Genomic DNA, 14,752 nt, shown 5'->3' with positions numbered 1-14,752 from the left:
CAAAAACAAAAATATATATTAATTGAAGGTTTAACATATAAATATCTTCTTAAAAGGATATAATATAATAATAATTTTATGCTTCCTTTTGTATGGGCATTGGAGTAGGAGTAGCGTAGTAATTGGGTTTTTAAAGAGCGTGAGGATAAAGCTTACCAGTCCAAATAAGAAACCCAATGGGATTCAAGGTTTTTCTGTTTTGGTTAAGTTTCCAGCAAGCGTAGGGAACCCCTTTTCTTGTAATATATAAACTTTGAGAAGCATAGACAAAGAGCACAATGAGATAGTAATATTTTGATTCTATGGAAAGGGGAACATAGAGTGGCCCCATGCAAATGATGAGGATCATTCCAGGTATGAGAAGCTCGCCCATTAACTGCGAGCGATGTTTGCGCCTCATACTTCCATGACTCTGATGCATATACCTTTTTGTTTCTACTTTTATTTTATTCATCCCGTTCCCTGCTGCCTTTTTCCCTTATAAGTTTTAAACACTTGCTCTTTCAGATTATAATTTTGAGTTGCCGCAAAACATTAATTTTAAGAAAAAATTTGTTAGTTAAATATGGTAGTTATCCACATTCAAATTATCATTAGATTATCATTTAATATTTTATTTTAATGCATCTAATTAGATTATTACCAGTTCTATCATTCCCTATACTTAGTATTTTGATTAAATACAACTTCTTAATGTTTAACATTTTATAAAAAAATGATGAAAATATAGAATTAATATATTTTAAACTTAATTAAACAACAATGTCTTTAATCATGGAAGACCTTATTAGCAGAGGTTATTAAGTAAAACCGATAATACTTATGTTGAATATAGTCTGGAAAGAGCAAACAGCATAATCCTGAACCTGGGAAATACAGAGTTTAACAAAAACACACCAATAGCCACACAGTATTACATAAGCATGTAAAAGTCGCAAATATGTAATAATAATTGCCCAAATATTTCAAGGCTCCTAGTTCTCTTCCACACCTTCCTCCCCCTCGTACTCGCCCTCTTCCTCGACAGTGGCGTCCTGGTATTGCTGATATTCAGCCACCAAGTCGTTCATGTTACTTTCCGCTTCGGTGAATTCCATCTCATCCATCCCCTCACCGGTATACCAATGCAAAAAGGCCTTGCGACGGAACATCGCTGTGAATTGCTCACTTACCCTCCTAAACATCTCTTGGATCGATGTCGAGTTCCCAACGAATGTCGACGACATCTTCAAACCCTTTGGTGGGATATCACAGACACTGGACTTCACATTGTTGGGAATCCACTCCACGAAGTATGATGAATTCTTGTTTTGGACATTGATCATTTGTTCATCAACTTCTTTGGTGCTCATTTTGCCTCGGAACATAGCTGAGGCTGTCAAGTAACGGCCGTGACGAGGATCGGCAGCGCACATCATGTTCTTGGCATCCCACATTTGTTGTGTCAGCTCTGGGACGGTGAGGGAAATGTAATGCTGGGAACCACGGGATGTGAGCGGTGCGAATCCAACCATAAAGAAGTGAAGACGTGGGAATGGGATCAGATTTACGGCTAACTTTCGGAGGTCGGAGTTCAGCTGTCCAGGGAACCTCAAGCAGCATGTTACACCACTCATTGTTGCAGAAATCAAATGGTTCAAATCTCCAACTGAAAAATTATTAGTGTTGGTGTTAATTTCAGAATCTAAATTGTTTCACATTATAGTCAAAATGAACAATCTATCACTCACAGCTAGGGGTAGTAAGCTTTAGAGTCCGGAAACAAATATCATAAAGTGCCTCGTTGTCAAGAACCATGCATTCATCAGCATTCTCTACCAGCTGATGCACGGAGAGGGTGGCATTGTATGGCTCCACAACTGTGTCGGAGACTTTAGGTGAAGGGAAAACAGAGAATGTCATCATCATCCTATCTGGATATTCCTCTCGAATTTTCGATATTAGGAGAGTTCCCATGCCTGAGCCTGTACCTCCTCCAAGTGAATGGCATACCTGGAAGCCTGGTCAAGAAATAACATAAACAAGTGAGCTTCATTAGCCAATTCAAAATGACAATGGCATATTTATTTTGGGCCCCCTTAAAAGTTACTTGATTCAATAATCCACCATCACCATTTTAATGACCTGTAGCTTCTTAATTGGCTGCAAGGGTTTTTTTAACAAATGTACAGGCCAACACTGAACAGGCCAACACTGATTACGAAAATAAAGTTTAAAGACCTGATTCGACTAAAAACTAATTTAAATATTTAACTCAAACAAAGGACATAGTTTGAAAGTCCGCCGTACAAATTCACCATTGTCATTGTTTATGACACATTGTTATTACATTATTACAGCAACAACAGAACAAATGATCACAATATTAGTCCATTTCAGCTAGATCAGGATCCAGAGATATGGTCATTTAGTATAATTTAACATGTAATTGTTATTATAATGTACTTCAAAAATATGGATAAACAAGATCTGATATTAATGCCAATTTCTATTATGGACTGCGTCATTGTTATTACTATAAAACCGATTAAATATCCACATGGTGATTTAGATTTTTTTTTTTTACATTTTTCTTCAAAATTCAGGTATTAAAATGTGAAGAACCCATGATAACAATAATGTAAAGACAACAATTATATGGTGATGAGCTGGTATGGGTCCCCAAGGGTCCAAAAAATGCATAGAAAAGTTTATCAATTTCCATGAGATCTAACCTTAATGTTAAATTTCACAAAGAAACAAAACACTAGTTAAAAAATATTTGATCCAATAAAGGAGAAAACGACATCCAGCTGGTCAATCACAATCAAGATAAAGACACATGTACTCCTTTGCCTCCAAATTGGACAAAAAGCAGCTCACTAAAAACAGCTCAGACTCTATACTTATTTTCACAGTGAATTATGATCAATCATAAATTCAAGATATTACTACTCTCTACAATTTCATGGATGGATAAAATAAGATACTTTATCCTCGATATGGCCAACGCCAAAGAAAAAACAAATCAACAGGAAAGCAGATATATATCGTTATCATGAAATAAAAGTTATATCGTAATACAGCTGAGTAGTACGATCAAATAATTGCCTGCTAGTTTGGTTTTAATTAAACAAGAAACAAAAATAATAATCATCTATTAAATTATTAGTCTTCTACTTCAACGACAACATTAATGATCAATAATATGCTAAATTCGAATATTTATTTACTTATTCATCCATTGCTGTATCTGTATTCCGTATATTGATTTTTGCCCGAGGATATCAAATTCTAAACAGAAACGTAGAAAAATAAACATTGACGTGAAGAAAAAATAAATAGAGTAAGTGTGTTGGAATGGATGAGGAAAGTACTATGATCAGAATCACTTGAACCAAAATTAAAGCGGAAATTTAGCTAAATGAAAGTATCTAAGAGAAACATGAAAAAAGGCAGAGGAATAGCATGTAGTACATAGTTAGTAGTATATACCTTGCAAGCAATCACAATTCTCAGCCTCTTTACGAACAACATCAAGAACAGAATCAATCAACTCAGCTCCTTCGGTATAATGACCTTTAGCCCAGTTGTTACCGGCACCGGATTGTCCAAACACGAAATTATCGGGCCTAAAGATCTGTCCATAGGGACCGGATCTGATACTATCCATAGTACCAGGTTCAAGATCCATGAGAACAGCACGAGGAACGTACCTCCCACCAGAAGCCTCATTGTAATACACATTGATACGTTCCAACTGTAGATCAGAGGACGACGATTCATCTCTAGTGTAACTTCCGGTGGGATCGACGCCGTGCTCGTCGCAAATCACTTCCCAAAACTTGGAACCGATTTGGTTCCCGCATTGGCCACCTTGAACGTGAAGGATTTCTCTCATGGTTTGGATTGGGAGAGGAATGGAAGGGGATATGTGGAGGGGAAGGGAATGGGAAGGGAAAATGGTAATAATTATAGAGCGGGATGGATGGATATATATTTTTGAAGGGATTGTGTCTGTTTGTATTTTGGCTGTCGTGTGATACACGAGGGAAAGTGGAGGGCGTGGGTTCGTTTAAAGTTTAAAACGGAAAGGGAGTTTGTTGGGTGAAAAACGGTAAGGGCGCGCCATTTTAAGATCTTTGGGTTTTAATTAGAAGTTAGAACGTCTCTTTCGGAATTTCCATTATGATTCTCTTATTACCTTTCCCTTCTCCCGTGTGTTAGATAATTAAGGTGTGATTCTTCATCTTTTAATTTCTTAATGTATTTATTAGTGTAAGTATGAATTTTCCGCTTTAGTGATTATTTTATAATTTTTTAAAGATAAATTATTAAAATGTAAAATTTTTTATAATTAAGTGATCAAAGAGTAAATAAATTATATTTGGGTCCGTATTTATGTTTGCTTATTTTTTGTGTTGGTAAGAGAAAATGATGGTCTATTTCAATTAAATGAATATGCTCACAAATATTTATTTTTAGAGTTTTACTACTAAATTGAAAAGAATTGAACAAAAACACGTATGTTTTTTTGAAACTGCCATTCAAAAAAAAGTTATTCGGTGCTATAGTTGGATGTCAAAGACATCTATTTTTAAAACAAAACAATCAGTCTTTTAATGTCATTATTTATCTATTCTTATAGATTTTATAAATTATAATTATATATATACTACAATACAAATTGCATAGAAAATAAATAGAGATGGGAAAATCGCATAAAATGCTTCTATTCTAGAAAAAAAACCAATATGATATAACCCCTTTTTTATTTATATTCCATACACTATCTAGAAAAAGAAGAAGAAGAAGAATTTCTATTTAATTTATTGGTACCTTTCTTTTTTATATCTCCATTCAAATCTATAGGATAGAATAAGATCTATATCTATTATGATATATAAATCTAATTGATGAAATCAAAAAAACGCAAAAAAAAATCTTTCTTTTTCTATCACTGCCCAATTTTTTGTTGTCTTACATTTATAATTTAGACATCTCCATTTATACATGAAAACTACAGCATAACATACATGATTAAAGACTTATACATGATGATCGCACGTATTAAGACTTAAACTTAAGTATTCAAACACCTAAGTTTATGAACTTATAATCGAACATTTACATCAACAATTAAAAATATATTTATTTATTTAACTCGGGAACAAATATAAACCACAAAAAATCAAAATATTGATAGAAATTTTATTACAACTCTATTGGTAATTGGTTCTATGAACCGGAGATTGCTTGGTTGGCCCAATACTAGTGGGTCATAGATAGGCCGCTGGACCTGGATGAAATCAAATTCTAAGGATTTTTGCAAGGGTTAATTTATAAAGCATTTTCCCAGTGGTAAATGGAAAAAGGAAAACTCAACGTGTTCCTCGAATGCTTAACAATAACAATGATATATATTATCAAGCGTTTAATTATGCATAAAATGAAAATTAATTAATTCTTTATCGTGTGAATAGCTAAAATTATCAATTGTAATTAATTTTAAACTATGTTAAAAAAATAAAATTTCTACTAAACATAGCATTAGTTTTAAACTGATATTACGGATAACATATTTTATTTGATTAAAACTATCACATAAATTATTCATAAGGTTCATAAAAGCAATCAAGGTATCCTCTATGTCCGTTTTATTGTTTACGAAGATTAATCTTTTCAAAATTTGTTACTATCCTTTGCAAAGATTAAAAAAATTAATATTAGATACAAACTAATATAAAAAATTATAAGCAAATAAATAAAAATAAACTTAATTCTCAATGTAATACTATTGTTAAGGAGGAATCGACTCTCTTATTGGGAGAAGTTTTTGAAGTATTGTCCTTTGAGTAGTCAATCTGAACTTCGAACAGTGGTTGTACAGTACCTAGAATGTCTATGCTTAATTTTAATCCCGAGATTTTATCTTTTGACTTTGAAGAGAGTCTTAAGAGGTTCATGGAGTTTATCGGGAATGCCTAGGATCTACCAAAGAAATGCAGTTTTATTATTTTGGTCTCGATAGGGTTTGAATCGAAAACTTTTAAAGGTCTTAAAGGGTAAAAACACTACCACTTGGCTAGTGGTGGACCCTAGGCGCTTTCAATAAATTTCAGAAACTCTTTTGAGTTCTCATCAGAGTCGATAGATAAAACTTTAAAACGAAAATTGAGCATAAATAACTCAAGTATACTATCTCCACTATTTAAAATTTAATACTTCAAAAACTATTTTCAATAACAAAACCGATTCCACCAACAACAATAAACTATAATCGATATTCAATATTTTTTTTCTTCCTATTTATCACTCAAAGGAGACGCTTATAATTTAGTAGCCCTATAATGTGCTGTTTCATGGGAGCGACATGAAGGGATGGCTGCTAAATCAGGCAGTTGTCCAGTGTTATATAGAAAATTGCATAACACATTGACTTTATCTTACACTAATTTTTATGGAACTTGGAATATTTCCATCCCTACGCATTTAATGGGTCGTCGAGGCCATGGACTGATTACATGCACTACGTACATACAACCACTATTTTCTGATATTTAAATATATATATATGTGATTCCATTCAAACATGGACCAATCCAGTTACGAACATGAGAGATACCGTGCATTATGAGACTCACAATTCAACTTTTTCTCTGCGTCCATTTCGGGTTTTTGTTTAACATACATACATATGTTGAGTGTAATATCCATTAACATAAATATTTAGCTTGAAGAATAATATTTTATAGATAGTGGATTTATGAATATAATGTATCATAAATAAATAATAGCATAATATTTTATTATGCACTATTAGCATAATTGACTTTCTATAATATTGTTAAATGAAACTAGAAAACCAGTTGAACGGGACATGAAGGAGAAAGACTTTTTCAAAAATAGGAAGACTTTTTCTCTAAAGTATATAGGAAGGAGAAAGACACTAAAAAAAACCCAGTAAACACGTTGCCAAATTAGCATTGAATGCTTCCATACCAAAATTTTCAAACCAGTAATAGAGAACTGCCAAATCAAACAATCCTGCGTTGTATTTCTGTATAAAAAGGTGGCTAAGAATTGGTGTTGGAGGCATCAAAGCACTTCTAAAATTCTAGTAAATTTTTTTATTGGCCTTGAAAGTATAGCAATGGCGAATGCCAAATCTTGTTGCACCATCATACATTCAACTATGCTTCTGCTTTTCGGGTTGCTAATGGCTACCTTCAAAATCACAGGTGCCGAAGTGGGTGTTTGTTATGGAATGATGGCAAAAAACTTGCCACCCGAAGCTGAAGTTATCGCCCTTTTCCAACAAAAAGGCATCCAACGAATGCGGCTCTACGCTCCCAATCACGCTGCTCTGCAAGCCCTTGGAGGAACCAACATCAAGCTGCTGTTAGATGTTCCAAATCCGAGCCTTGAGTACGTTGCTGCTAGTCAAGCCAATGCTAATCAATGGGTTCAAGACAACATCAAGAAATACAGCACCGTTAGTTTTCGATACATCGCTGTCGGAAATGAAGTAAAGCCTTCGGATTCTTTTGCTCAGTTCCTTTTCCCTGCAATGCAAAATATTCATAATGCAATTTCCGGAGCTGGCCTAGGGCACCAGATCAAAGTTTCTACAGCTACCTTTTTTGCTGCTCTTCAAGAATCTTACCCTCCATCCAACGGTAATTTACATCCTGAATATCAGCAACTTCTTGGTCAAGTCATAACTTTCTTGAGGGACAGTCAAGCTCCATTACTTGTTAACACATATCCCTACTTCAGCCACATTGGAGACCCCGAACATGTTCCTCTTGACTATGCTCTCTTTACAGCTCCGTCTGTCGTAGTGACCGATGGTTCGTTGCAGTACCAGAACCTTTTCGACGCGATGCTGGACTCGTTTTACTCCGCTTTAGAGAAGGCCGGTGGGGGATCGTTGGACATTGTTGTGTCGGAAACCGGTTGGCCATCGGATGGTGGAGACACCACGAGTGTCGATAATGCAATGACTTATAACAGGAAATTGGTTCAACATGTGAATCAGGGCCAGGGGACTCCGAAGAAACCCGGAAAAGCAATAGAAGCTTACTTGTTTGCCATGTTCGATGAGAATGAAAAAGAACCGGCATATGAGAAACATTGGGGGTTCTTTTATCCAAATAAACAGGAGAAATACTCAATTAGTTTCCATTAAACCGGTACAGCAATTTCTCTCAGCCCCGGGTATTGATTTGCAAACCATTGTCATCGCCTCTAAAGAAGAGAGCCTAGAGGCAAATAAATGTAATCTGTACATTGTAATTTTATAAAATTGGTTGCCGTTTGCGATTTTTTTTCAAGCGAAAGAAAAGCTTTTCCACTATTATATTTACGAACTCATCGAGCGATGTTCTATAAAAGATTTCGTTTTGGTAGGAAAGGAACAAATATTATTGAAGTTCAATACATGACATGTTGGTAGCTACTTCCCATATGGGCTAAAGTATCTGCACATCTGTTCTTTTCGTGAAAAATTTGAAGATAATAGTAAGTTAGAATTTGAAGAGACTTTCATAAAATGAATTACAGACGTAGCATCAACTTCAATCTCACGGTTTTCTATATTAAGGTCTTGAGGTAATACTAGGTCATCTCTCAGTACCCAAAGTTCAGCTTCTACACTAACTGCATTAGGGATGTGACAAAAAGAGCCAATCACCCAATGACCCTAACGATCATGGATAATCATACCTACTTTATTCAGATTGCCTATAAATGAACCATTGGAATTCAATTTGACCCATCCCGATGGAGGAGGTTTCCATGCAACTGGAACAATGTCAAGAAGATTGAAATTCTTTGTACGCAGTGAGATTGCAAAAAAATTCACCAACACCAAGGATTAACGGTTGCAAGAAACCCCTTAGAGGTCTAGTCTTTGAAAAGACTAAAGGATCACGACACAATCAAATTTCTCATAAGGCGAAAGTAAAAACAATGAACTAAGGAATTGAAGGATGTTGGACCCACTTTTTTTGAGGTGACGTTACCTTGAATCCATTCCTCCCCATTACTGGGTTGAAGAGGCCTAAATCAACAGTGAAAATAAATAGAATTCTACAATTGCTGGACAATATACATTCCCGAAACAGATGGATATATAATGGATTCTTATTCATTAGAGCAAATAGGACGAAGATCTATTAAGTTCATATCACGACAGATCTTAAAGGTTTGGGTGGAAAGAGCTTTCCACTCACATTTCCAAAGGAAAAACTGTAATGTTGGAGGAAGGTGAGCTTTCCCTATCAAATTCTAGAGATTTAAATTGCTACAAGAGGGGGTGCCAAGAGAGGGAGCATTGCGTGCTAGGATGAAGGAGTAGGTACTTGAAGGGTAAAGGATCTAGATTTCGAAGGACCCCAACAAACAAAATCTTAGCCAGGCCAGGAGACGATACAAGAATTCTTAAGAACACATCAATCACATACTTTGGAGACCATAATTTTCCATGAAGTAACCGAGACCTGCCAACGCAGGCAATCCTGAGCTGTAATTTCTTTATAAAAGGGTGCTGAGAATTGGTGTTAGAGGCATCACAACAGTTCCTAAAATCCAGAATAGTAAAATCTTTTATTTGCCAATGGCCAATGCCATCATGCATTCAACTATGCTTCTTCTTCTTTCTGGATTGCTAATGGCTATATTCAAAACGACAGGTCTCTCTTTCATTCTGTACACTCTCTTTTGTGTTTCTTTATGAATTACATGTTTCTACATACAGACCCAAAGCCAGAAAGTAATTTTTTTTTGAGGGGGCAAAATTCAATTTTATCATTCAATAATTCGTTTAGGTACAAAGCATCTCCAACATTTTTCATATGTCCATTTTTTACTAATACTTGTTTGCAATTATTATGCGGTTTGTGTTGTTCCAATAGGGTCGGAAGCGTGTAAATTATTGTACTAAAAAATCACACAAAGTTCAATTCCCATGAAAGAGAGGTGGATCACATGGATCTCTTAAATACCAAGTCTTTCCTTAGACAGAATATCCCTTCTATAGTAATTTAATAGCACAATTAAATACTACTATTATACCCTCAAATATTGAAAGAAAAATAGGACAAGAAAGAACACAAGAGTTTTAACGAGGTTCGGTAAATTATACCTACGTCCTCGGGCACTAACACCAGATGATAATTTTACTATCTCCAAAATATTACAAACAAATAGAATTCCTTAAGAATTCTCAAATGGGAGAAGAGAGAAAACTAAGAGAGAAAGATTGGTTGGGATGGTTGAAATGAGAAATGGTTAGGCCTATTTATAGTTGAGGTTCAGGGACTAACTTGCAAATGGCCTAAAAAATTAGGGACCAAAATTGCAATTATCCCATTCAACTTTAAACAACTTGCCTATCACTTTTTTTTTCCTTCGGTGCCACTTGCACCTCCCATTTTTGACTTTTCAACCCCTTTTTAATTTGACTTATCAACAATCTCCACCTTGAAGATTTGATTAGGATAATCACATCTTCACACACTTCCTTCAACTTTCCAAATTCGATAAAGCTATCTTTTGTAGTGCCTCCAAATGCGCTCTCGAGCGCCATACACCTAAAGGTGCTCAAATTTTCAGGATGTTAATCAAGTTCAAACAATGATTAAACTTGATTGTTGTTACGACCTTGGTCATCATATCTGCGGGATTATCTGCTGTTGGAATCTTCTGAAGTAGAATTTTTCCTTTTTCAAAGACTTCCCGCACAAAGTGATATCTTACGTCGATATGCTTGGTTCTTGAATGATAGACTTGATTTTTCGCTAAATGAATAGCACTCTGACTGTCACAATGTAGACTAATGTGACTTTGAACAACTCCCAAGTCTTTCAATAATCCATTAAGCCAAATAGCCTCCTTAACAGCTTCTGTAACTGCCATATATTCTGCCTCTATAGTAGACACAGCTACTGTAGACTGTAAGGTAGACTTCCAACTCACTGGGCTTTCGCAAGAGTAAACAGATACCCCGTAGTTGAACGACGTTTATCTAAATCACCAGCAAAGTCGGAATCAACATATCCAACTACAAACTGACCAAGTGCTTCATCCTGTTCAAAATTAAACAACATCTACGGTTTTTCGAAGATACCGTAGAATCCATTTCACAGCTTGCCAATGTCCTTTTCCAGGATCATGCATATACCTGCTCACAACTCCAACAGCTTGTGAAATGTCAGGCCTCGTACACACCATCGTATACATCAAACTCCCAACTGCATTAGCATATGGGACTTTCGCCATATATTCTCTTTCATCTTCAGTCTTCGGAGATAATTGAGCACTAAGTTTCAAATGAGAAGCAAGTGGGGTACTTACATGTTTTGTGTTTTCATTTACACCAAAACATTGTAATACCTTTTTCAGATATTGCTTCTGATTTAAACAGAGCTTGCCTCTCGGTCTATCTCTACTTATCTCCATGCCGAGAATCTTCTTGGCCTCACCTAGATCTTTCATCTCGAACTCTTGATTCAACTGAGCCTTCAGCTTATCTATCTCATTTTGGCTCTTTGAAGCGATTAACATATCATCAACATACAAGAGTAGATAAATGAAAGATCCGTCATGCAGCTTCTGCAAATATACACAATTGTCATATTTGCTTCTTGTGTACTTCTGCCTTCTCATAAAGCTATCAACTCGCTTGTACCACTGCCTCGGGGATTGCTTCAATCCATATAGCGATTTGTTCAGCTTACAAACCCAATTTCTACCACCAGCATCTGTGTATCCTTCGGGCTGAGTCATATTGATCTCCTCTTCTAACTCACCATGCAAGAAAGCCGTCTTAACATCAAGTTGAGCTAGCTCCAAATTCAACTGTGCTACCAAGGCCAACAAAATTCTAATGGAGGAATGCTTCACAACAGGGGAAAATACATCATTGTAGTCAATTCCCTCCTTCTGAGCGTAGCCTTTAGCTACCAATCTTGCCTTGTAGCGAATATCCTTCTTGCTAGGAGATCCATCTTTCTTTGCGAATACCCACTTGCATCCGATTGCCCTTTTACCTTTCGGTAATTGCGCCAACTCCCAAGTATTATTCTTCCGGAGAGACTGCATTTCTTCATCCATGGCGCTTTTCCATTTATCACTTTCTAAGCTTTGCATTGCTTCTTGATAAGTGATAGGAATATCATCAACAACGGGAAGGGCGTAGGCCACCATATCAGTAAATCGAGCAGGTTTACGAATTTCTCTCCGTGGCCTTGCAACTGCAACTGGTTCTGGTGTACTTAGTGGTTCTTGGGTCAGAACCTCTTCAACCTCTAATTCCTCCATTGTGGCTGGAGAATTAGACTTATTAACTGGGCAAATCCCCATCTGCTCAAACTCCACCTGTTTTGGAGTACACTCCACCTGCTGTGGAGTATTGCTCGTCTGAATATCTTTATCTGCTACCTTTTTCAATGTGGCAGATTCATCAAAGGTAACATCTCTGCTACAGATCATTTTCTTTGTGCTTAAGCACCAAAGACGAAATCCCTTCACTCCAGAAGTGATTCCCATAAAGAGAGCTTTCTTTGCCCTCGGATCTAACTTTAACTCCTTCACATGGTAATATGCAGTGGATCCAAACACATGTAAGGAATCATAATTTGTAGCCGGTTTTCCAGACCATACCTCCGTAGGAGTTTTTCTTTCTAATGCAGATGATGGCAAACGACTAACAAGATGGCCAGCGTATGTCACAGCCTCAGCCCAAAATTGCTTGCCCAACCCAGCATTGGACAACATACATCGAACTTTCCCTAGCAATGTTCGATTCATACGCTCTGCCAATCCATTCTGCTGTGGTGTATCCCTAACTGTGAAGTGTCGAACAATACCATACTCTTGGCACACATCGAAGAACGGATCACTTTTATATTCCCCTCCATTGTCCGTCCTAAGCCGCTTGATTTTCTTGCCAGTCTGGTTTTTGATCATAGTTTTCCATTTAAGAAAAACTCTAAGCACTTCATCCTTAGTTCTCATGGTATACACCCAAACTCTTCTGGAAAAGTCATCAACAAAAGTAACAAAGTAGTGTTTTCCTCCCAATGAAGGTGTCTTGGAAGGCCCCCACACATCTGAGTGAACATATTCCAAAATACCTTTTGTATTATGGATAGCAGTACCGAATTTCACTCTCTTTTGCTTTCCCAGAACACAATGCTCGCAAAATTTTAATTTGCAAGCCTTTGTACCTTTCAACAATCCTTGCTTTGCCAGAATTTGCAAGGATTTTTCGCTGGCATGTCCCAACTTCATATGCCACAACTGCATTGAGTCCAAGTCTTTGTTACCGGAAGCTGCAGCGACTGCTCCAATAACTGTACTACCTTGGTAGTAATACAAGTTATTTTTCCTGATGCCCTTCAATATCACAAGTGCGCCAGATGTCACTTTCAAAACCCCATCTCTCATAGTAACAACTGAATCATTGGATTCCAAGGCTCCCAATGAGATGAGATTTTTCTTCAAACTGGGCACGTACCGAACATCAGTTAGAACTCTGGTTGATCCATCTTTATTCTTTAATTGGATTGAACATATCCCAACAGTTTTACAGGCATTGTCATTGCCCATATAAACAACTCCTCCATTTAGTTCTACTAAATTAGAGAACCACTCCCGGTTAGGGGACATATGATAGGTACAACCCGAATCCAATATCCACTCATCTGAATGGAACGACGATGATGATGCAACCAGTGATAGTTCAGAGTCACTGGTATCATGCTTTACAACACAAGCATCTACAGCAGCTTTTCCCTTATTCTTCAGCTTTGGACAATTTTTCTTCCAGTGGCCTTTCTCAAAACAAAAAGCACATTCATCTTTCCCGAGTCTGGACTTTGACTTTGATCTCCCCTTTTGAGTTTTCTTCCGAGTGTATGAACGACCTCGGACTACTAAAGCTTCTGTATCTCTGATTGAGTTTTTCTGTTTGTCATTCTTTCTCTGTTCATAACTGTATAAGGCCGCACAGACTTCGCTCAGAGATATATCACTCCTGCCATGAAGTAGAGTAGTTTCTAGGAACTCAAACTCCTCAGGAAGTGACCCCAACAGCATCAAAGCCAAATCTTCATCTTTGAATGTCTCATCCATATTCAGCAAATCAGTGACTAACTGATTAAATTTGGTGATGTGATCATTCATTGTGGTACTTGGGACGTATGTGAAGCGAAACAGTCTTTTCTTCAAGTGGAGCTTATTTTGACTGTTTTTCTTCAAAAAATTTTCTTCAAGTGCCACCCACAACTTATTTGCAGAAGTCTCCTTTGAAAAAGCATACCTCTGCTCTCGAGAAAGGCATGATCGAATTGTGCCACATGCCAACCGGTTGATCGCCTTCCAATCTTTCTCCTGTACATCATCTGGTTTCTCTTCATCAATGGCAATGTCTAGACCCTGCTGAAAAAGGGCATCTAGAACCTCACTTTGCCACATACCAAAATGGCCCGTGCTATCAAAGATCTCCACGGCCAATCTTGCATTTGCAATTGTCGGTCTTGTCCACATGGACGATGTTGAAGCTCCTACACCGACCGTTTTCTCCATAATCTTTCAATATACCTAAGGAAATCTTTTTTGATGTGGAAGATCAGTTTAAACTGCAACCACAGAGCATACTACGATTAACCTTCGGCTCTTGATACCACTTGTTGTTCCAATAGGGTCGGAAGCGTGTAAATTATTGTACTAAAAAATCACACAAAGTTCAATTCCCAGGAAAGAGAGG

General features: G+C 36.8%; 2 protein-coding genes across 2 annotated transcripts; one reads left to right on the top strand and one right to left on the bottom strand.

Moving 5' to 3' along the window:
- Positions 1 to 800: 800 nt before the first annotated feature.
- Positions 801 to 3,930, bottom strand: LOC107938139 (tubulin beta chain-like). Its single transcript, NM_001327415.1, has 3 exons — positions 3,475 to 3,930; positions 1,731 to 2,000; positions 801 to 1,648 (listed from the first exon to the last, which is right to left on the bottom strand). Exons 1-3 carry the CDS (start codon positions 3,878 to 3,880, stop codon positions 975 to 977), a joined length of 1,350 nt encoding a protein of 449 aa, NP_001314344.1. The 5' UTR covers positions 3,881 to 3,930; the 3' UTR covers positions 801 to 974.
- A 3,235-nt stretch (positions 3,931 to 7,165) lies between these two features.
- Positions 7,166 to 8,170, top strand: LOC107938122 (glucan endo-1,3-beta-glucosidase, basic isoform). Its single transcript, XM_016871188.2, has one exon. It carries the CDS (start codon positions 7,175 to 7,177, stop codon positions 8,168 to 8,170), a length of 996 nt encoding a protein of 331 aa, XP_016726677.2. The 5' UTR covers positions 7,166 to 7,174.
- The last annotated feature ends 6,582 nt before the right edge of the window (positions 8,171 to 14,752 follow it).

The sequence above is a fragment of the Gossypium hirsutum genome, chromosome A06, assembly GCF_007990345.1.
Source record: "Gossypium hirsutum isolate 1008001.06 chromosome A06, Gossypium_hirsutum_v2.1, whole genome shotgun sequence".
NCBI lineage: Eukaryota > Viridiplantae > Streptophyta > Magnoliopsida > Malvales > Malvaceae > Gossypium > Gossypium hirsutum.
The sequence above is the reverse complement of the archived record's forward strand: the minus strand, read 5'-3'. Positions and strand labels throughout refer to the sequence as shown.